Here is a 24,790-nt window from a genome sequence, read left to right on the forward strand (position 1 = left end):
CATTCGTTGCCTCTTTTCCATTCGTTGCCTCTTTTCCATTCGTTGCCTCTTTTCCATTCGTTGCCTCTTTTCCATTCGTTGCCTCTTTTCCATTCGTTGCCTCTTTTCCATTCGTTGCCTCTTTTTATTTGTGTTGTCTCCCTCTTTCATTCACTTTTTTATTCTCTCTCCACGTTCTCTAGTGTTTTTGCTTTCTTTCATTCTTTTTGCCTTTTCTTTTTTCACTCTCTTTGCCTTTCATCCCCTCTTTCTTCCTCTCTCTTTCATTGTTATTTCTATTCTTTAGTTCTTATTCTCTCAATCTCCATCTTCATTTTGATATCCCTTTCCATCATATTTTAGTTGCATTTAACCGTCTTTCTTTTGCCCCCTTCCCTGTCGCTATTTATCATGCTTTCTATCTTCTTTTAGCATTACCCCTCCCCATAATCTTTACTTCCAGCAACCGGAAACCAAGTTTGCAGATTGTTCTTTCTTTATATATATATATATATATATATATATATATATATATATATATATATATATATATATTTTTTATTTACTATTCTTACTCTCTTTACCATGAATCTCCTTCAACCACATTTCCAGTCCATTAATCAATTGAAGAAGAAAAAAAAAAAAATGAAAAAAAAAACAAAAAAAAACGTTCCGAATAACAAAGAAATCCATCCCATTCTATATATGTTCAAATGATTCTTTAAAAATGCAACAAAAGTAAAAGAACTATGTCTTTAGTGCATGACTTTGTACGCAAATTATTTCAACATTTTCATACAGTTTTAACATCTTGCATCTTAAAAAGGCGTCACCATTAATGGTTTCCGTTTTTTTTCTTTTTTAATCAATAGAACAGAATATAAAAATATATAAAAAATGATGGAATCTATGATTCTTTCCTCGTCCGCTTGTCTTTAGAATTCCTTCTCTTTTCGTTTTTATTCTCTTGACTGTACCAACATGCAGAAATTTAAATATAATGTGAACAAACATCTTGTGTTCAACTCCTCACCAAAATTGCCTATAAATCTAGCCCCTATCGCAGTAGCCCCTTATGTTTCAGTCGCAATATACCTTCTTTTGAATGAAAATGTAAAAAAGAAAAAAATAATCTATAATATAAATCTCACCTGTCTGTTTAATTGTATGTATGTATGTATGTATGTCTAAAACTTTCGAGAGAGGCGATGGATTTTCACAAGACTGGTATTGTTTTGAAGCTTGACCCTTAGGACGACAAATATTGAAAAATTGGCCAAAAACATTAACTCCTTCACCTTCTACCGGGCAGTTTTCTACAAGGAGTGGTTGCTTTTTTCGCCGATATTTTCGAAAGTCACCCCTGTTTTCGATTGACTTGCCTTAATTTAAACCTTTGCGTTCTGGTTTGGTGATGGACGCAACGACAAAGACGCCACATTTTTTTGTTTTTTTCCTCCTTCGCGGTACAGGTTCGAGCCTGCCTGCCTGCCTGCCTACGACCACTTTCTTTTTTTTTTTTTTGCTCAACTTCCAAACACCCAGGCTAGTATTCCATAAAGAACAGTTGTGTGTGAGTATGTATGTATGCGTATATGTCTAGCTGAAAGTTCAAAACTATTTCCCAAGGATCCAAAAATTTATATTTTCCAGATCGGCGTTGCCACAGATGTATAAAAATTTAAGATTTAGAAAAAAAAAAAATTCTTTGAAAATAAACAGACGGGGGAAAACGGATTTATCCAATATCAAGAATATCGTTTTGTTTTCATTAATGTTGTTCAAGAGGAATAACTGTAAGATTACAGTTTAACATTTAAAAGGGATAATCCAGTAAATGAATTGCATTTAAAAAAAAATTTTTACAACACAAAACAAAAGAACTGCCTGCCTTTGGAACACTGTTTCACTGACCTGCTTCCCGATTGAATACAACATAGTAGCTTTCAAATTCAATTCCTTGTTGAGCCGTCCCCATATATAATCAAATTCTACCCAATTTACACAACAATTACTACACTACTACCTTGCATTCATCAACCCTTATCCTTGGGTGGCCTTCAGGCCTTGATAAGTGGTGACTTTCAAGTAAAAACAAAACAAAAAAGAGAAAGAATAAGATAGTTGGTGAGAGGGGAAGAGAGAAAAAAAAGACTGCTAGAAAGAGTGAGGGAGGGGAGTAAAGGTTTTAATATAAGAATGTTGAACAGACTGTTGAACTACTTCTATATTTTTTATGTCCTGACAACGCTAGCTAGCCCTGTTAGAAAATAAATAAAATATTCAATCTTGACTCTTCACCGGTCATTCATGTCCATAGTCTTGGTTTTCATTTTTGACAATTGTTTTGTAATTCCCATATTAACAACCGTCAACAATTTCCCTTACTCTATCCGTGCCTAACACTAAATGTAAATTCCTACGAACAGTTTCTTTCCTAGAACTGTCCATCTGTGTAACAAGATATCGTGGAGCTGCTTCCCGACTGGCTATAACTTAGTCATTTTTAAGTCCAATGTAAGTTTTTGTTGATCAATCCTTTTAAATAACTAAGCCCTACTCAATGTTCCACCATGATTGTTATTGAGTTGTCTCACCAACTAGCTAACACTTATTAACCCTTATTCTTGAGTGGCCTCCCGACCTTGATAAGCAGTGACTTTCAAGTAAAAAAAAAAAAAATTGATATAAATTTGATTGAACACTGTTATCGATTGAGGAATTAGGGAAAAATTTCCTGTCCAAGGGTTTTAGAATAATAATCCAATAAATAGGAAGAAATCTAAGAGCACCATCTTGTATCTGAATCCGAATGTGTAGACATTTTACTTGTATCTTTTTCAACTAATGTGACAATGTTTACTTTGATTTGTGGCAGCATCCATTCCAGTCATGATATGTTGTGCACACGTGCTAAGTTGTATGTCGGCCTTAGTTTTCATCACCAATCACACTTATACAATTTAATTTCTCAACTCGGGTCTTTCAATTCCACTCAAAATCTTTGTCTAACTGGAACTCTCTAGTGCCTCTTGAGAGGCCAGGAAGTTAATAGAGAATAATAAGCAGTGTTATAGAATCGGAAGGTATACCCTCCCACTCCTACTTCTAGGAGTCCTCAAATTATGACTCCTATGAGCCCCAACTCCTTTATTTTCAAGTATAGTACAGTAAAACCCCAGGATACGACATTAAAAATTAGTAAAAAAGAAAAATACAATACGGTATATAATACACATGTACATAATCAAATGACATTATAACTATCACTGTAAGGTGGGGCAAATATCGTCACCAGTCGGGTCAGAAAAACATTGTATTCCACATAGTAACTTAGAAAAAAACGTATCCTCAGGTGACCGTATCCCGGGATTATACGGTATTTTATAATCTGAGTCTGGTAAAAAAAAAAGAAAGAAAACATCAGACTTCAACTCTGACCCCCAGGCATTTTTACAAGGGTGACACCATTCTTTCTAAAACTTCTGACTCCCTTCAACTCTGCAACTCTGGTTGTAAGAGAGGTCAGGAAGTTGTAAGAGAGAACCTCCCTCCAGTGCACCTGTTTTTTTTTTTTTTTTTTGTAAGAAAAAGTGTGAAACAAGATAAACATTTGACTATTTCATTAGAAAATAGATTGTTAGAAAAATCGAGAATAAAATAAACGTCTGAAATTTTTTTTGTGTACAGCTTAAAATAACATTTTTATACAAGACATTAAAATAATAATCAAATCGTGCATTTTAATTAAAAAACAAACTTTTCGGTTCCTCCGCATCTTATGGAAAAATATTTACTTTGTTGTATCTCACTCCCGACATCGTGATCTACCTGTGCAAGAGCCAAATACATCTCAAAATAGAGTACTGTTGCCACATCTGGGGAGAGGCTGCTCAGAGAACCCTATCATAACTTGATAGTCAGAAATGTTGTCCATCTAACGGCTTATTTCTTTAAATAAGTGTTAAAATGTTCAGTTATTGACAGCACGTGTTTCATAGCCCAGAACTATTCATATAATTATTATGCCAGTTTTCTAATCTTTTTTGCCCTGTCTTATCTGAAAAATAAAATCTCATTAACTTTAAAAGAAAAAAAGAATATGGGCATGATTACATAATTCCGAAAAAATCGGAAGACTAGTTGCAATTGTGTTTTATGCTATTTACACCATCTTATATATATATATATATATATATATATATATATATATATTCATTTTTGATAGAGAGCATACACTCCTGTAAAAATAATTATTTAAATATTTTTTTTTCTGTATCATTTCAGATTTTTTACGCTTGTGACTTGACCAAGACCATCGGTAGTGAACGGGCATATTGCAGGTGACCCAGGGACGTGGCTGCTGGAGCCACACAAGTATTGTCAAGGCAAACGCCCACTGCTGGAATGAAGATGCCATCCAGCAAAGGGCATTCTTTGGTCGTAGAGGGTCAGTTGGCCAAAACTGGAGTTGGTGATAACGATACCATTGGAAGCAGTGGAGGAGGCGGCGGCAGTGGGGGTGGAGGAGGTGGTGGAGGAAGTGAGAGCAACAGCAATGGTGACCGCAGCATGAGCTATTCTGCATCTATAATACAAATGATGGACCCTATTTATAATATGAGCCGAATTAGCTACAGCCAAGCTGATCACGGCAGGGCTCCAATCGGACCTGATGGACTTCCGGTGATCGGTCATCACCAGATGATGGACAGCCATCCATGTTACGATGTTACTGGTCCAGAACGAGGACGCCATGCCATCACTCCAGATGGCATCCATCAATTAATGGACAGTCACCCTGGCTATGGTAGTGCAAGTCGGGAGAAAGGTCGTCATTCAATTACACCTGATAACATCCAAGCACACCAGTACCTGGCTTCAGCTCGAGCTACGTACGAACCTCCATCTGAACAAGTGCATTCAGACTCTCAGCAATTGTTGAGTGGACGATCAAATTATGAGGGCGTAGCTGAGAGAAGGCCTTCACTCACTCCTGAGAACCACACCCAAAAGACAAGAGAAGCGACCAAATCTCTATTGCTCAATAACCCAAAACAACAGTACTCTCAGCATACAGGAGGTATTGTTGATCCGCAGCTGATTAAATATGAACTACCAGATTTGAATGGAAAGGGACCTTCTATGGGGAATGAAAATTTGTTGTACAAAGATGCCTTCGTAAGCTCATATGAGAAGGTGGTGAATCGTTGCTTGGAAAATCCAATAAACCATCCGAACGGTTTGGTGGATGCAACTGCCACCCATAAGATATACCCTTACGCCAGGGATTCACACATGTCTCAAGAGGGAGCATCAGGAAAAATGATTGTACCTTCTTCGTCTTCTATGTTGGCACCTTCCTCTCATGAGAGTCTCATGGGAAGGCAAGGGCCTTCATCTGTAATGGGAGATGTAGCAGGCAAGGTTAATGGTTTACAAGATGACCATCTATCTAGAATGGATACAGGGCCAAAAATGTGAGTAACCATATTTTTTTTTCTTTTTATATCTTTTACTTGCAAAAACTTCATTTTAATTCTGATTCTGTCTTTTCTACGGATTTGCCAATTATGACCAACAAGGAATCTAGATCTGCTTCAAATAGTGGTATTTAAAGGATAAAATAAAATCTGATGGTACGGGATAAAATGAGAAAAAAGGTAAAACTGGAAAGTCAACCTTTCTCACAACTATTGCATGGAATTTTTCAAGTATAATTTGGAAGAAATATGTAAAAACAGTGTGCAAGTAAAAGTTTCAGGTCTTTTCCATTTTAACTCGCTTTTAATAGTGTGCAATGTTAAAAAGTAATCATTGGTTATGCCAGTCGATATCAGTTTCTTTGCATATTCCTGAGTTCTTAAACTTTGCTTTTATTACAAGGTGTATAATACAAAAACTAGAAAGAGGTCAAATAGATTTGAGGCACTCTAGAATTGGTATCTACCAAAGGGACACATTTTTTCATGAGATTTTTAGGTACCTTGAATCTGTTTGATCCCTAGAAAATAAGATTTATACATGTATTACTAGCAGGCCGCCTGGCATTGCTCAATCGTAAGATATGCTTAAATATGATATTTTAATTCATGCAGATCACATTTATTAATATAGAGATAATTCTTTATTGATTATTATATTGAACCTAATATATAGTAGCAAAACTAAAAAAAAATATGATTTGGGTATCATCAGCTAGAATCAAAATGTACAATTTTCCACCCTAATTCCTTAGCATTTGAGCCATGAGCATACATAGGTGTGTAACCCCCAATATTTCCTCCTGTATCAGAAAACACGCTATGTGATATACGTATATCTGTACGTGATGTTGCGAAGCTAATCAAAAACCTTGATTCGAGTAAAGCAACTGGCCCTGACGGTATTACAATTATAGTACTCAAAAAACTTCAACCTGAACTAGCGCCCATACTTACAAAGCTGTTTAAACGTTGTCTTAAGGAGAATAGTTTCCCATCTCCCTGGAAAATCTCATCAGTATGCCCTGTATTTAAGAATTCAGGTGATCGCTCATCCCCCTCTCAGTACAGGCCAATAAGTCTCCTGTGCGTCATGAGTAAGTTGCTAGAATCTGTGTTAAATACAGATGTAATCAACCACCTCAACAAAAATAACCTTCTTAGTGACACTCAATATGGTTTCCGTTCTGCTAGATCTACAGCAGATGTCCTTACAGTTATATCTCATAGGATTAGCAAATCTCTCGACGGAGGCAACCTTTCTAGGGCAATTGCTCTTGACATATCTAAAGCCTTTGATAGGGTATGGCATAAAGGTTTACTTCATAAGATCGCTATCTATGGTATAGCTGGAAAAGTCTTCTCAATTATTAAATCATTTCTTTCTGATAGGTTCATAAGAGTAGTAGTTGAGGGGCAAAAATCAGAAGCTCACAGTATTAATGCCGGTGTCCCTCAGGGATCCATCCTGGGTCCAACTCTTTTCCTGATCTACATTAATGATCTTCCAAATCATATCCTTACATCATTTGTAGACATTTATGCTGACGACACTACCATTTATGGTAGCACATCTAAGACAGTAAACGACCAAGTTCTCTCCAATTCTCTCTCCTCTGATCTTGAGCACGTAGTACAATGGGGAAAGGAGTGGCTGGTTACTTTTAATGCATCTAAAACCAAGCTTCTCTCTTTACATCATCAACATTCTAATCCATATTTGTCATCAATTGAAATGAATGGCTCTCGTCTTCAGGAGGCCTCAAGTTTTGACAAGCTTCTGGGCTTGACCATTACTCCTGATCTTAAATGGAACACGGATATCAAATCTGTTGCCAAGGCCGCTGGAAAAATGGTGGGATCTTTCTATCGATCCGGTAGATATCTCACTGCTGATGCTATTCTCTATCTATATAAGAGCCAGGTACGTCCAAGGATGGAATACTGTTGCCACATCTGGGCAGGAGCTGCTAGAAAGGACATGTCCTGCCTTGATAGAGTTCAAAATAGACTTCGTAGCCTCGTAGGAGATGTCCTTTTCTCCTCCTTGCAACCTCTATCTCACAGAAGAGATGTTGCGAGTTTGTCTCTGATGTATCGTTATTTTCATGGAAAGTGTTCAACTGAGCTTCAATCTATGGTCCCCCCTCGCCAAACTTTCACAAGAAACACTCATCTAGCTGTAAACACTATCAATAATTTCCCCCACTCTTTATCTGTGCCTAAACCTAAACGTAGATTCCATGAACAAAGCTTCTTTCTTAGAACTGCACGCCTGTGGAATTGTCTTCCGTTTTCCTGCTTTCCGGCTGACTACAATATGGTTGTCTTCAAGTCTAAAGTAAATAAGTTCTTGATGAGCCGTTCCATATAAGTTATCAAATTTACCAAATTTTCATTACTAATGATTACTATATTGTCCAATTTCTACTGTACACTCTTTAACCCTTATCCTTGAGTGGCCTCTGGGCCTTGATAATGTGGTGATGCCTATGTAAAAAAAAAAAAAAAAGATGTGTGTGTGTATATATATATATTCACCTGTCATCCCTTTTTTAAAAGATGGAATCGCCCAATTGTTGAAGACAAAGTTCAAGCAAGCAAAGATGGCCGGTCTACATATTTATAATTACACACACACATATATATATATATATATATATATATATATATATATATATACGCACTCACAAATGTTTTATGTAGCAATGCTCGACAATATCAAGTAATGGGAGGAGATGTCTCAACGTGGCCAAAATATTTAGCTAAAATGAAATGGTTGTGCCATAAAATCATTTTTTTTTGTTTAAAGAATGTATAGTTGAACATTTTTTAAGTGTAGTTTTGTATAATGTAGATTTGATTTCCCCCCTCCCCCATTCCCTCAAAAAAGAAAGAAAAAAAGCAACATACTTCACCACTTATTCTTGGATGGCTTTTAGCCTTGATAAGGGTTAATGAGATTTTCAGTTGGATGATGGGTCAGTACTATAAATGGATTGAGAAGTATGATATATTCACAGGATAACTCAACGGATATTTGTTTACATTGGACTTGAAAACAATCATGTTACAGTCTGTAGGGAAACATTAGTGTGATAACATGTTTAACAGGTGGGAAATTATTGGAAAGAAACTCTGTTCATGGAAATTCTGTTTGTACACAGGAAAAAAGGGAGTTCTTTACAGTATTTGTAGCATGATGAGTTGCGTTGCTAAGAAGGTTATGTTATATGTTGTTGAGAAGATTGTGTGTCACATGTTGCCGCTTAATGGAATACTTGGCATTTTGTAAACACTCTTTCTGATTTGACAGTGTGAAATTGACTTCAGATTTTAGTAAAGAGTAACATTTTCTCTTCTCTATAACCCTTTTCTCACAGAAGCGACAATTTTAATTTTTTGTTTTTTTTTGTTCTCCTGTCATTCCTGTGGATAGCACTTGACTGAGCCCTATTCTTTGAACTGCCGGCAGGCCGACAGTGTTCAACTGCTGTTTTGTGTCAGCACCGCAACCTAAATGTTTTTATCATCTGTATTGCTTCAGTGATACCACTGAAGGTTTAAACATGTTGCTAGTCATCGACAAAGAGAATTAATTCATGGGGTAATCCTCTCTTTTGACTGGGTAGTGTAACCATAGTGGTGGAAAGCCAAGGATCTGGACAATTATCAAAGAGGATTTAGCTGAGCTCTCAAGTCCACAAGTTATTGGTCTTCCTGCAATCTTGTGTGACCATACTCAGGACTGCTGTATATATGCCTCCATGGTTCGGTATGTGGTATAGGGCAGGGAAGAAGTTGACTAACCTGATCAGGATGAATGTCATTGCAGCAATAACCCTCTTGCACTTAGGAGAGTATTAAGGATCTTTATTAACATCATGGATCTGCTTTGGGATTGGTATTCCAGCTAATGTTATATGAAAATTAGTATGAGATACTATTTATGTATGGTGTACATAATTTTGTGCTATTTTTGTTAAAAAACAAAAACTGAAAGACTAAGTACATCTGTATTTGCCAAGGCAGTTTTCTTCGACAATCCTATTTGGTGTTCAACCCACTCATTTTCATGATTTTTTTGTTTTTTTGTCAAAGCACTTCTGGAATTCCTCTCTTGAAATGATGAAAAGTTGTGCCAGCAGATTTCTTTGAATCAAATCTGTTAACTGAAATTAATCGCAAGTTAAAGAACATAATTTTTTTGTCTTTTTTTTTTTTTTTTTTCTTACATCAACTTAATATATTTGCAGCTGTATTTTTGGGGCCTCAGACTCGTTCATTCAGAAAATATTTAGACTTAATCTATCTCTCTCCTTTTCTCTCTCCTTCCTTCTCTCCTTTTCTCTCTCCTTCCTTCTCTCCTTTTCTCTCTCCTTCCTTCTCTCCTTTTCTCTCTCCTTCTCTCTCTCCTTCCTTCTCTCCTTTTCTCTCTCCTTCCTTCTCTCCTTTTCTCTCTCCTTCCTTCTCTCCTTTTCTCTTTCCCTCCTTCTCCTTTTCTCTCTCCCTCCTTCTCTCGTTTTCTCTCTCCCTCCTTCTCTCGTTTTCTCTCTCCCTCCTTCTCTCGTTTTCTCTCTCCCTCCTTCTCTCGTTTTCTCTCTCCCTCCTTCTCTCGTTTTCTCTCTCCCTCCTTCTCTCGTTTTCTCTCTCCCTCCTTCTCTCGTTTTCTCTCTCCCTCCTTCTCTCGTTTTCTCTCTCCCTCCTTCTCTCCTTTTCTCTCTCCCTCCTTCTCTCGTTTTCTCTCTCCCTCCTTCTCTCGTTTTCTCTCTCCCTCCTTCTCTCGTTTTCTCTCTCCCTCCTTCTCTCGTTTTCTCTCTCCCTCCTTCTCTCGTTTTCTCTCTCCCTCCTTCTCTCCTTTTCTCTCTCCTTCCTTCTCTCCTTTTCTCTCTCCCTCCTTCTCTCCTTTTCTCTCTCCCTCCTTCTCTCCTTTTCTCTCTCCCTCCTTCTCTCCTTTTCTCTCTCCCTCCTTCTCTCCTTTTCTCTCTCCCTCCTTCTCTCCTTTTCTCTCTCCCTCCTTCTCTCCTTTTCTCTCTCCCTCCTTCTCTCCTTTTCTCTCTCCCTCCTTCTCTCCTTTTCTCTCTCCCTCCTTCTCTCCTTTTCTCTCTCCCTCCTTCTCTCCTTTTCTCTCTCCCTCCTTCTCTCGTTTTCTCTCTCCCTCCTTCTCTCGTTTTCTCTCTCCCTCCTTCTCTCGTTTTCTCTCTCCCTCCTTCTCTCGTTTTCTCTCTCCCTCCTTCTCTCGTTTTCTCTCTCCCTCCTTCTCTCGTTTTCTCTCTCCCTCCTTCTCTCGTTTTCTCTCTCCCTCCTTCTCTCGTTTTCTCTCTCCCTCCTTCTCTCGTTTTCTCTCTCCCTCCTTCTCTCGTTTTCTCTCTCCCTCCTTCTCTCCTTTTTTCTCTCCCTCCTTCTCTCCTTTTCTCTCTCCCTCCTTCTCTCCTTTTCTCTCTCCCTCCTTCTCTCCTTTTCTCTCTCCCTCCTTCTCTCCTTTTCTCTCTCCCTCCTTCTCCCCTTTTCTCTCTCCCTTTTCTTTAGTTATTTCGACCATTTCATTCCTCTCACCTCTTCTCATTATTAGCTTTTTATTTATTGGCCTTTTCCTCTAAAACATGTACAAATCAAATGTGCATGGTGATAAGCAAAACAATCTGTATGCTATTGTAAATGTCTTAATAGTATATGGAGTATAAAGCTTTTGTCTATGCGTCATATAGAAAGAAAAAACTGAATTAAGTTTTATCATTTTGAAATTTTATAAATTATTTATTTTCAGCGTTTTATTAATTTTAATTCTGCTTTATAACATACTAGCAGACTGCCTGCCATTGCCCAGTTGTAAAATATGCTTAAATATATTTTAATTTATGCAGATTTCATATTTATTGTTATAAATTCTCTATTGATTATTATATTGTACCCAATAAAAAAATCTTGATTTCAAAGGTTAAAAAAAAAAAAATTACTTGGATGTCATTAGCTAGAATTGAAACCAAAACATAACTCTCCAGTATTATTCGTTACCATCTGAGCTAGCAACAGATGAATATCAAAACTTTAAAAATAACTTTGTTAAATATATAAATGTATATTTGTATATGTGTAGAAGGCACATGTTTAATCAACTTATACCTACCAAGTCATAAATTTTCAATTTTGACCCCTTAGCAGTTATTTTTACGAGCTAAAAACATAATTGAATTTGTTCCACAGGTCAAAACTCCCTGTATATCACATTTCAAGATTGTAGGCCCCAAATTGACAGAATAGTTTGGCAGATACCGTTCCACACACACATGCTCAGACAGTCACTTAATATGTATATATTTTTATATATTTTATTCAATTTAGGTAAAAAAAAAAAAAAATTACCATAAGTCACTACAATAAATTTGCTGTTTCAGTCTTAAGACATCGTCAGGCAACATAAAATCAGAGCTCTCTTGTTGCCTGATAATGTCTTTTAAGACTGAAACAGTAAATTTATTGTAGCGACTTATGGTAATTTTGTTTACCTAAATTGAATAAGATAATATTCCAATCTTTTTAATTGAGCACTATCAACAACCTCATTGAAATTCAATGGTTTGTACTTTTGGATATTTTTAACCTGGAATAAATATATATATATATTATTAAAATAAAAGTTATTCCAAACATTTTCAGAGCTACAATGAGATTTTTTGAGCCATAATCATTAAAATGACCTTGAAAATGATGCATAAGTGATTGAAATACATTTTTTATTTATGCTGGAATTTAATGCTTATTTTATTTATTTATTTATTTCATATAGAACAAGATTATTGAGAATATTTGTCAGTTTCATTTAAAGCATCTGTGATGAACAGAAAAAAAATGCTATGCAAAAGGAATGGGATGATTGAGTATATGTTTGTTTGATTGTGGGGATTTGCATCATTCAAAGAATTTTCTCGGTGTACATGGATGCGAATCCAATGAATCAAAGAAATTTTATCAAGTTACATTTTTATTCACCCCAAACAAAGCACATGATCACTGAGATGAAAGGAGCTACTGAGATTAGGGGACATCCTAAGTAGAGAGTTGTACAAAAGATATTTGTGGACATTACATTTAAGTTTATGCATGTTCGTAGAGTCAGGGAACAGGGAGGGAATTCCAAAAGTAAGCAGTCGAAGAAAAAGAATCTAATCTAGAAATTATTACGGCATCTGGGGACCTATGCAGTGAATGGGTGACATTTTGCTGCTATTCAGGTTGGTTGGAAGTATTTGAATTGAGAGTAAAAGCGCAGTAAATTCATTGAAGCACACTTCGTGGAAGTACTTGTAAAACGAGTGCAGTGACGCAACATTGCAGCAATGGTTCAGGGGCTGGAGCTTGATATACAATGCATTTCATTATGCGAATGTTTACATGCTCTCTCATCTTGATTGACTATCAATTTCTGGACAGATATTATCTTAAACGTACCACCCCTAACTCACTCGTTTTTGTTTGTTACAATATGCCCTCCCCCTTTCTTTTCCAATGAATTGACGCTTATTGTGGTGAAAATCCACTCGAAAACAAAATTTAATAAGATGGATTGATTATTAATAGAATACTACACTCTGATCCCAGACCAAGCCTGTGTGTTAAATAGAAAAGTGTTGCGCAAAAGAAAATGGATAACTGATTAAATATAGATTCGTTTTATTGTGGGGATCTGCATCATTTGAAGAATTCTCTCTGTAGACTTGCTTGCAAATCCAATGAATTAATCAAAGAAATTATATGAAATTGATCAAATCACATAAAAAAAAAAAAAAGCTTTCCTTGTGACAATGATTAGTTGGTTAATTAGTTATTCAAATGTTTGCAGTTTCACATTGATCAGCCACTAAAATGCATTCTTTGTAGTTCAATCCTTAGAGACAGCAAATCTGGTGATCTATGAATAATCAACGCTATCAAGATCTGAAAACCCGAAAGACGCCCACCATTTTTGGTCGCCTCAGCAGGCCAGAGCGCCTGCTGAGGCATTAAAAGATAATGCCAAATAATGATTGCAAATTTTTCATGCAGATTTTTGGAGCAGGAGAGAAGGCGGAGACACAGATACTTCAAACTCATTAGGCTAGTGTTTCCAGGTGCTTTCGTCTTGATGGACCATTAATTTCTGTTCAAATTTGGTTTTAGAAGCAGATTTTTTAAACCAAATAAAGATCCCCATTATGACTTATTTTAAAGGTAAGACTTTTAAGTCACCCATTTTTGTCAGGGTTACAAAGTCAGAAGATACAAAATTAAAATTCTAGGTATTCTCCTAGGTTTACAAAATCTCTGATTCTGATGCTTCCGAAAATTCCGACATCAACTTTGCAAAAATTTTTATTCTGACTCTTAAAATTCTCAAATATCCGGCTCCGACTCATGTTTTAAATCTTTGAATATTTAATGATAATCGGAGTCAATTTAAAATATTTGACTTCTAGCATTCTTATGACTTCCACTCCTAAAACTTCCACTTCTTGCAACAATATTTTTTTTAGTGCTTCTATATTATGATAAAGAAAAAATATTGAGTTTCAAGTAAAACAAATAATACCTATGTAATTGTTATATCGTAAATAGTAATATGTTTTAAAAATTACGCAAAATGATGAGGCAGATAAATAATTATTAATGAAAAACACTTTTTGATAAAATTGAGCTGGGGAATTAAATTTGTCCGACTTTTTGAATTATGTTTATTACATGATGTAAGTAACAGAACTCAATTATCTCCCCTATCAACTTGTTTCATTTTTAGTAAACGTAACAGTGATTTCACAAATTTCATTTTTCATTAATAATGTTATATCTTCCCTTTTTTGGAAATAGGATATGATTATGAATATCTCCAGTATCCTTATACACTGTGAAATTTACTTTATGTATGAAACCAAAGAGGGGAGATAAAACATATGAGAAATATTTGGTATTAAGTCTCCCCTTGCTGTTATTTCAGATCATTTGAAACCATAGCAGCAAGTTTTAGTTTCCCCTCCATCAAGGAATAATCTGTTTTGGGTCTCCATATAGAAACCTCTAGGAATAATCGGTTTTAGGGAAATATCAAATATTTTGTAATTCATATGCAAAACCAGGAAAACAAATGACTATGATTGTAACATTTTATGGTTGTAAAAAAGTGACAAAAACATCCTCTGGATAATGGATGATCCCCTTAATGTGTGACCTTAAAGGTAAATGTCACATAGGACACTACACAATTTAGGTCATTACCTTTCCAATGAGCCTTCATTTGTTAAATTCCGATCAATAGTTGCTGAGATTTGAAACTTACAAAATTGCCAAAAAAGGTGGTATACTGGTAGCCAAATTGAATGTTGAAATATTCATATCTTTGGTTCATGGATGAAAATTTGCAGGATCTTTGAAGATTATAATAGTATTCTGTGTTTAAAATTTTATATGACAATTGGTAAAAAGAACCTATATTGTTAAACCAATAAAATATGCCAAAATTTGCCTACATTTGTATATATAGTGTCTAGCAAACCAGCTTCGATTTTGCTGCTTCAGTTGTCTCCCCTATGGCCTTGCCAGGCCACTAATATATATATCTATATATGAGAGAGAGATGGTGAACTTCAAATTGAAGTAAATCACAGAAAAATATTTCTATTATACAAATATGTGGTTTATTCCAAAGATTAATTCATAAATACAATTTTGGGCATACCCCCCCCCTCTCATACGGCTTGTGCATACATGCCATAATCTTCCAATTTTCCAAACTTTGCGCATTAAATTAGTCTGTATTTCAACAATACCACGTTGGATGTTGTCTTCCAAATGGTCAATTGTGTCTTATTTATCAGCGTAGACATGGGATTTTACATATCTCTAAATAGAATAATCTAATGGGGATAAATCATATGAACAAGGTGGTCAGTTGACGGGTTCATTTTGTGAATTTTATTCATCAAATGTTTAAAAATAAATTTGCACAATTTGCAAATTCTGTTCGGGTGTCAGTCTCTTCATGATGAATTGCCAAACTAAGCTGAACTAAGAATAACCGATTGTTTCCAAATCTGCAATTTAAGAAAAGAGTTATGAATTTAAAGTTCTCGGCGTCTAAAAAAAAATCCTTGTATGTGTGTGCATATATATGTGGGAGAAGGTTCTTTATTAGCGTGGACGATAATATGCATAACAAAAACTGACCTAACGAGTTACGGGTGGACTAGTGTATACATAAAAGTACAATCGCTTTTCTCTCAGTCTCTCTCTTAAGACGTCTTTAATGTTTTGTCTAGAAATTGTATCTCTCTGAGTTCATTGCACGCTATGATATTGTCTGACAGGTGTGTTGCGGTAAGGGTGGTCGGGTGCCTGTCTCCTCGTTGAATGTTAATCTCAAGAGAAGGCTCTCTCTCTCTCTCTCTCTGTGTATGTATATATATATATATATATATATATATATATATATATATATATATATATATATATATATATTCATTAGCAGTCGAAGATATAATTTCATATGTGGGTCTCCATGTAGAAACCTCTAGGAATAATCTGTAACATTTGTCTAAAAAGAAACTGTTTCATGTGTGTTTGAATTGAGTGCTGCTGCCTTAACTCTCTTCTCCCACTTCCCTTCCACGACTCTTTGTGGTGAGTTATGATTTCATCACCATTGTGCACTGCCATTTTTCTTGCTATCTCCTATGGGATTAATCTGCCTCTTTTGGGCAAACTCCTGTGTACGTTTTAAGCGAATAGTTGACCTTGCTAAAGCATCAAATAATGTGTGCATACATGTGAACACACGCAGATAACCTTTTTTCTTTGTCCTTTTTTTATACGAAAGAAAGGAAAACCCTCTTTTTCTGTCTTTTCGTTGATTCTGATTCTATTGTTCCTATCGCTAGGCCTTCTCTCATTTCTTGTAACATGCACTCTTTATCTTTTTCCTTCTCTTTCTCCCTCCCCCTTTCTATCTTTCTAACTCCCCCTTTTCCCTCCCCCTTTCTCCCTCCCTCCCCCTTTCTCCCTCCCTCTTTCTTTCTTTCTCCCTCCCCCTTTCTTTCTTTCTCCCTCCCCCTTTCTTTCTTTCTCCCTCCCCCTTTCTTTCTTTCTCCCTCCCCCTTTCTTTCTTTCTCCCTCCCCCTTTCTTTCTCCCTCCCCCTTTCTTTCTTTCTCCCTCCCCCTTTCTTTCTCCCTCCCCCTTTCTTTCTTTCTTTCTCCCTCCCCCTTTCTTTCTTTCTTTCTCCCTCCCCCTTTCTTTCTTTCTTTCTTTCTCCCTCCCCCTTTCTTTCTTTCTTTCTTTCTCCCTCCCCCTTTCTTTCTTTCTTTCTTTCTCCCTCCCCCTTTCTTTCTTTCTCCCTCCCCCTTTCTTTCTTTCTTTCTCCCTCCCCCTTTCTTTCTTTCTTTCTTTCTCCCTCCCCCTTTCTTTCTTTCTTTCTTTCTCCCTCCCCCTTTCTTTCTTTCTTTCTTTCTCCCTCCCCCTTTCTTTCTTTCTTTCTTTCTCCCTCCCCCTTTCTTTCTTTCTTTCTTTCTCCCTCCCCCTTTCTTTCTTTCTTTCTTTCTCCCTCCCCCTTTCTTTCTTTCTCCCTCCCCCTTTCTTTCTTTCTTTCTCCCTCCCCCTTTCTTTCTTTCTTTCTCCCTCCCCCTTTCTTTCTTTCTTTCTCCCTCCCCCTTTCTTTCTTTCTTTCTCCCTCCCCCTTTCTTTCTTTCTTTCTCCCTCCCCCTTTCTTTCTTTCTTTCTCCCTCCCCCTTTCTTTCTTTCTTTCTCCCTCCCCCTTTCTTTCTTTCTTTCTTTCTTTCTCCCTCCCCCTTTCTTTCTTTCTCCCTCCCCCTTTCTTTCTTTCTCCCTCCCCCTTTCTTTCTTTCTTTCTCCCTCCCCCTTTCTTTCTTTCTTTCTCCCTCCCCCTTTCTTTCTTTCTTTCTCCCTCCCCCTTTCTTTCTTTCTTTCTCCCTCCCCCTTTCTTTCTTTCTTTCTCCCTCCCCCTTTCTTTCTTTCTTTCTCCCTCCCCCTTTCTTTCTTTCTTTCTCCCTCCCCCTTTCTTTCTTTCTTTCTTTCTCCCTCCCCCTTTCTTTCTTTCTCCCTCCCCCTTTCTTTCTTTCTCCCTCCCCCTTTCTTTCTTTCTCCCTCCCCCTTTCTTTCTTTCTCCCTCCCCCTTTCTTTCTTTCTCCCTCCCCCTTTCTTTCTTTCTTTCTTTCTCCCTCCCCCTTTCTTTCTTTCTCCCTCCCCCTTTCTTTCTTTCTCCCTCCCCCTTTCTTTCTTTCTCCCTCCCCCTTTCTTGCTTTCTCCCTCTCACCCCCCGTCTCCCCCGTCTCTCACTTCCCCCTCCTCTTCTCACTTCCCCCTCTCTCTTCTCACTTCCCCCTCTCTCCTCTTCTCACTTCCCCCTCCTCTTCTCTTCTCACTTCCCCCTCCTCTTCTCTTCTCACTTCCCCCTCCTCTTCTCTTCTCACTTCCCCCTCCTCTTTCTTTATCCACCTCCCTCTCCCTCTCTCACCTATCTTCTCCTCTCTCACCCTTCATCTTTTTCTACCCCATCCCTCTCCCTCTTTATATATATTATTGTATATTTTCCATTTTTTTCTTTTTTCCCTTTACTCTATTTGTTTCTTTACTCACTCAGCAGGAATAAAGATAAAGAAGAGAAAAATACTGTGAAAAAAAAATTTCTCATTCTATCTTTTCTATCTTTCTTTATTCCCGCCGTCTCTATCTTTCTTTCTGTTGATTTTTATTTCTTTTCCCCAGACGCAACCTCTTCTAAGCCTTTCATTTTCAATAACCTGTCTAAACGCACTAAAATTACCCCTTGTTTTTCTGTTACATAACTGATGTATGTGTGTCTCAAAGTCTAAAATTTTTCTTTCTTTCTCTCACACGCAAGATTTTTGTTTTCCTTCATTTCGAAATAAATGTAATTCTCTTGCTTAAAGGGGTAACACTAGACACCCGGGTAAGCATAACGCTGTCTGGTGTGTGCATTAAGGCTTTGCAACTCCAGGGAATTGGCATTAGGGTAGCTGATACTCCTAAACATTCCCCACTTCTGGCAATATAGTCTGGCTTCCAGGTCATTCGTAGTTAAACTAAGCGCCCTCACCTCCTCTTTGTTTATATTTAATTACTTTTTATAGATTTTATTTTAAGGATTTAGGCAGAGAGAGAGAAAAATGTTTTGTTTAATTTTAACAAACGTGTGCCAATCCATTTCCCCTTCAGTAGCAGTTGTGCGGGGGGGGGGGGATGAAAGTTTTCTAATAAGATATTATCATCAGCATTAGCAGCATCATCTTCAATCTAATGTACAATTTATATGCTGGTATGTGTTGGACGGTTTTTAGAAATTACAAATGAACCTCTCTCTGACCAGGTCTTCATTTATCCCTCTTTCTGTCAAGTCCATACTTATTACTTCGGTATATTCCTTGACTTTCTGCCAACTGAAACTGCTACTTTGATTGTTCTACATTGACTAGCCCAAGAACTCTTCTACTTTTTTCAGAATGACCATATTAACGAAGTTTCCTGTATTACGCACATCTCCCTGCACTGTGCAAATCTTTCGTTGAAATCATCAGGCCTAAGCCTGTTTTTAAACTCATATCACACATCGACCATATTATTCTCATATTAATTTTTGTTACCATGCAACGCATGTCCTCAACCTTCTGGCTTCATTTCCATACTTCACCACACTACAATCAAACTCCAACCTTTATTCCACCAATGAAATGTTTCATCTTTGCCTATTTTACAAGTTATTTTAATGGCAAGTGCTCTAACAAACTACAAGCCCTTGTACCCCCTCGACATAAATACCCTCAACTAACCTGACAAGCAGCAAAATTTCCTTCTTACACTGTTGCGATCCCTACATGGTGGAAAACCTTCTACTCAAATAGTTTCTTCCCTCAAACTGCTGGACTTTGTAATTCTGTCCTGGGTAGCTGCTTCCCTAACTGTGTTGACATACTGAAGTTTAAGTGCAGTGTGAACATACATCTTGCTGCTCAACTCCCTATGTAATATCCTTGCAAACTTTGTTCCAAATGTAGCCCCCTTGCATCTAAGTGGCATTGTCCCCCCCCCCCCAAATATATGAGGATAGTGAAATATGTTAAAATCGTAATAAATTACATATTATAATTGCTTTTGGGTGGATATAGTTATGATATTTAATGTGAATATGCTGCTATTATTGCTTGATGTGTAAATTCTCTCGGTTTTTTTCTTACTGTGTAGATACCAATAGCTGTTTGCATTTAGTTATCACTAGGGCTAAGACATCAGAATATTCTTTTCAGTGTTTTGACTCTCGAGTACATATCCATTGATATCTGGTATGTTTTTATATACAATGTTGTGGGTCTCAGTTGGTTAACTGTGTCAAATGCATACTCAAGAGTCAAAAGGATGATGAGAATATTCTGTCCTAGCCCTAGTTATCACTATTGAACCTTGTCTTAGTTCATCATTTGAGAATTTGCTTTGTAATTATGCACACACCAGGTTGTTGCCTGTGATTGCATGACAAGGAAAATATTTGTCAACTATGGGAATAGCTTTTCTTTGATTTTGAAAATTTTCATATCCATTACTAATGGAGATTTGGCATCTGTATTTATGAAGATGAAACTATACTGTTTTACAGGATAGAATGATAAAATTGTCGTCTAAAAAAACAACACTACAGCTTTATTTTAACACTTATATTGAAAAAAAATCAATTCAGGTAACTTGATTATGTAAAAGAGCTGGCATCTATTCAGTGTAGCCGCCTTCAGCCTCAGTCATGTTGATGTTCTCAATGTATGACCAAACGAAGTAGTCCAGCGGGTTCAAGTTGGGAGAGAAGGGGAGGGTCAGTGAGAGAAGGGTACAAAGTCATAGCAATCCTTCTGAAGCCAAGCCTGGGTCTCTTTGGACTTGTGGGCTGGCGCCGAATCATGCTGCCACATCCAGGTTCTGCCAGCGGCCACCTGATTGTACCAGGAGATCACAACACTCTTCAGCACATCCAGGTACACTTTAGTGTTGACTTTCAAGATGTGAGGTGGCATGATGTAACCCTCACTTGAAACCACACCAAAGAATATAACCGTGGGTTGTTGATGCATTGAGCTGTGCCCTCAAGTGTTGAACTGTTCGGATTTGCATTTTGAGGGTGCTGGCAATGGTTCTGTTGTCATAACTTAGATGGGTAGAGAGCATGTGTTGTACAGCAGCTTGTCGAACATTGTGTCACTTTCAGACATGATAGAAGGCTCCTATTATTCTTGAGATTTGTGCACAACTGGCAAATTAGTAGATGGTCTGCAACAAAAAAAGAAAATCGGTTTTCATCGTATGGAAATAGAATCCTGTCGTCTTTTCTAGAGCGACAATTTTATTGTTCCACCCTGTACTTCTATTGTTATTTTGCTATCTTTACATATTCAAATCAGAGAGTAGGGGCAAGGGTAATGTATGTGTTCTGTTATCATAACATCCTCCCAGGCATTACATCCTCTGTAGATGTAATGTAATCTGTTTGTAGATCATGAAACTATCCTCCTAGGCATTACCCCCTACTTTGGTGGTGGGATAGCATATGTCAAAAAAAAAAATTGTCAGTAAAACTTAGCATTTTTTTGCAATTGATATGTTTTCTTTCTACTTAATCTATAATTGGAGTGGTTGATTAAAGCTTAACAGATCAACTATATTTTATACTCCCTGTAATTACCTCCTCTTTTACACCCTTCCAGGCATTATCTACTATTTTTATGATGGTGAAAGGATTATTGCTGATTGCCTGAGGCAATAACATGAATTTATGTTTCCCTCTCTTTTGTTTTGGTAGTTTTATTGAAATATGTTTGGAAAAAAAAAGAGGGAGTGGGGGGATTTTCAATGGTAATGGATTAAGACAGTGTTACTCATAAAACAAGGATATGTCTTATAGATATATAAAACTATTATTTGTTATTTTTATAGAATCACTCCCATCTCCAAACATTTTTTTCCTACCTTATTTTGTCCGAATAAAGTTAGATTATGATACATAACAACCAAATTATTTATGCAAAAATATCAAAATCGTTCTCAGGGCACTCAAAAAAAAAAAAAAAAAAAAAAAAAAAAAATACAACCACCAACAGTCACCCAATTAGAAATGGGAATAATTCTATAAAATTAACAATTTTTCTAATTTTTTTTATTATACATATCATTGGTAGAGTAGTTAAAAAAATTTTTTTTTTTTTTTTTTTCTTTTTTTTTTTTTTTTTTTGAAAACTCTGACTCTGCCTTTTACAAAAATTGAATCAGACCCGCCATCGCAGAGTTGGAGAGCCTGACTCAGCAATTTTTAGCTGAAAATAATCCGTCTTCAAATTTTTTTTTCTAACAATCTTGAAAGTGAGGAATCACTCCCCTCCTCTCAATAAAAAAAAAATTAAAAAATAAATTCACTACTCTGACGTCTGTTTTAAAAACTATTGATCGGGAGTCTCTGACCCTCTCCTCCGAATAAACCCCCCTCCCCCCCCTCCCAAACCCCCCCCCCCGATATATAAGAAAATATGACTGTTAAAATTTCTGAAGATCAGATTGATACACAGTATTCAAATTTCATGAACAAAAGACAAGCTAAACATTTAGAGCTTATAGAATATATCAGGTCATCCCATAAATTCTGTCCGAATTTATGAATAAAAAGAAATGACCAAATGTTACATTTTATTAAAGATTTAATCGTCAGTATACTTTCCCTGATTATCTATGACTTCCTTCGATCTATTAAAAAGCTTATTAATTCCATTACTGTAAAATGTTAAGTTTCATCTTTCTTAGTTACAAAAGCTGTTCCTTCCAAATGATTTTGTAAGCTACGCAACAAATGGTAGTCTGAAGGAACAAGGTCAGAAGAATAGGGTGGATGAGCAATTTTCTCTCAACCAAGTTCTTCAATCTTTTGTGAGGTGATTCTTGCTGTGTGGAGTCGTGCATTGTCCTGATGGAACACCACCCCTTTTCAATTCACTAGAGCAAGTCTTTTTCCCCTCAAAGTTGGATTCAAACGCTCTAATTGCTGACAGTAGATTTGAGCATTAATTGTTTCATTAGGTGGTAACAATTCAAAGTGGATTATTCCTTGGCAATATCACCATATTGAAAGAAGAACCTTATTCCTTTTACAAAGCCATTATCTATGATAAAAGATCCATTTTTCGTCACCAGTTACAAGTCTATCCAAAAATATGGAACAAGTTGGTGAGAATTGAGAGAAGAGCAGATGTTGACTCGGGATTTAAGATTGTTTTCAGACAATTCATGAGGCACCTATTTTCCAAGTTTAGGAACTTTTCCAAGTTGTTGAAGATGACGATGAACAATTGTATGGCTTGAAAGTTGTATTGCCAATTCCTCGACTGATAAAGCAGAATTTTCTTCAAGAGCTGCTTCAAAAAACTTATCAAACTCAACTGGAGGTTTGGTTCGATCTTCATCTTCAAGAGTGAAATTTCCACGTCTGAATTTCGCAAACCATCTTCTACAAGTTCTTTCATTCACACATTCCTTTCCATAAACTGAGTGAATATTTCTAGGCGCTTCAGCTGCTGAGTTTCCTTTCTTGGACTCATAAAGCATTATATGCCTGAAATAATTCTTAGGCATTTCCATGTTAGTAGGGTTGTAATCAAGCAAATTTACATTTTATTGTTCTGTAAAAAAGAAATGTAATCAGTAAACATAAAAACGTAAAAAATACACAATATTTACAATATTTTTTAAGTTTCATTCAATTTAAAAACAAAGGTAAAAATCCTGACAAAACTTATGGGATAACCTGATATATACGTGTGTGTGTGTGTGTGTGTATTACAAAAGATCAGAACAACATTGGTACCGTCAGTTTCAAATCCAAACAAAAAGGGATCAATATCTGGTTGCCATGTCAAACTCTGTTTATATCTCCGTGGAAAAAGTGCCATGTCCAGGGATATAAAGATATTGAAGAAAGTCCAACATGGTGACCAGGTATTGGTCACCTTTGTTTCAATTTGAAACCGACGGTACTGATGTTTTTCTCATCTTTTGTAATATATATATAAATATTTCATGGTTATTTAAATTTTTTTTTAAATAATCGGGCACTAGAGTTCTCTCTCACTAACCCTATATGGGTGTGTGTGTTTGTGTGCACATATATATATATATATATATATATATATATATATATATATATATATATAGTTAGTGTCATTAACCCTAGGCGAGTTGAACCGGCTTCCCTCAGAAGAGGAAGTGTCTAGGGAATATCAAATTCACATGTATATCCTGTTTAGAGGAGATGACGACATTCTGTTTTTACAGTTCTTACAGTTGTTGACATCCTGTTGCATACAGTGCTTGGTATTCCCAAATGGTCGCCAATCTGGTACTAACTAGGTTCAACTTTGCTTAAATTTGGTGATCTAACAACAACCAGTATCTCAACGTGATTATGCTGTTATATATATAAAAGTGACCTTGTCTGTCTGCAGAACGGTCTCTACCAAACTGCTGTTAATTGTGTGGTCTACAGACTTGAAACTTGATATATATAAGGGATTTGTACATGTGGAACAATTTCGATTCGGTTTTTAATTGGTAAAAATAGCCCCTAAGGGGTCTAAAGGGAAAAAATTAAAACTTGGTGGGTGTAAGTCGACTAAACATGTATTTTCTATGTATGTGCAAATATACATTTACTGAGAGATAAAAAAAGGAACAAACAAAGTTATGTGTTCCTCAACGTTTCATCTTTATTGTAAGACTTCTTCTGGATGAATCTTACAATAAAGACGAATCATTGATGAACACATAACTTGGTTTGTTCCTTTTTTTTTTTTTATCTCTCTATCTCGTTGGAATAGTATTTTCATTATTGTCATCATATACATTTATACGTTAGCGTCAGTTAATTTTTAAAGTTCTAATATTCAGCTGTCGTTAGCTTAGATGGTAACAAATAATGCTGAAACGCTAAATGTTTTGGTTTCAATTCTAGCTGATGGCACCCTAGTTGTATTTTCTTTTCTTTGTCTTTATTTTTGTCTTTATTTTTGTCTTTATTTTTGTCTTTATTTTTGTCTTTATTTTTGTCTTTTTTCTTTGTCTTTTTTCTTTGTCTTTTTTCTTTGTCTTTATTTTTGTCTTTTTTCTTTGTCTTTTTTCTTTGTCTTTATTTTTGTCTTTTTTCTTTGTCTTTTTTCTTTTATGCTTTTTTCTTTTTTTCTGTTCTTTTTCTTTTTTCTTATTTTCTTATTTCTTTTTTTACTTTCGAAATCACTACAACATATCGAGT

At 36.3% G+C, this 24,790-nt stretch overlaps 1 protein-coding gene across 5 annotated transcripts in view; it reads left to right on the forward strand.

Annotated features, from left to right (window-relative positions):
• The window catches only part of LOC145297558 (uncharacterized), a 653,359-nt gene that overhangs the window by 270,781 nt on the left and 357,788 nt on the right, over positions 1–24,790 (forward strand). For all 5 annotated transcript variants that reach the window (XM_080143565.1, XM_080143566.1, XM_080143564.1 and 2 more), the window contains one exon: positions 4,267–5,459. In XM_080143565.1, the coding sequence (XP_079999691.1) occupies positions 4,387–5,459 (1,073 nt within the window). In that variant the 5' untranslated portion in view covers positions 4,267–4,386. The remainder of the gene's footprint in view (positions 1–4,266; positions 5,460–24,790) is intronic.

Source organism: Euprymna scolopes, chromosome 18 (assembly GCF_053919585.1).
Source record: "Euprymna scolopes isolate OS-2025 chromosome 18, ASM5391958v1, whole genome shotgun sequence".
Taxonomy (NCBI): domain Eukaryota; kingdom Metazoa; phylum Mollusca; class Cephalopoda; order Sepiida; family Sepiolidae; genus Euprymna; species Euprymna scolopes.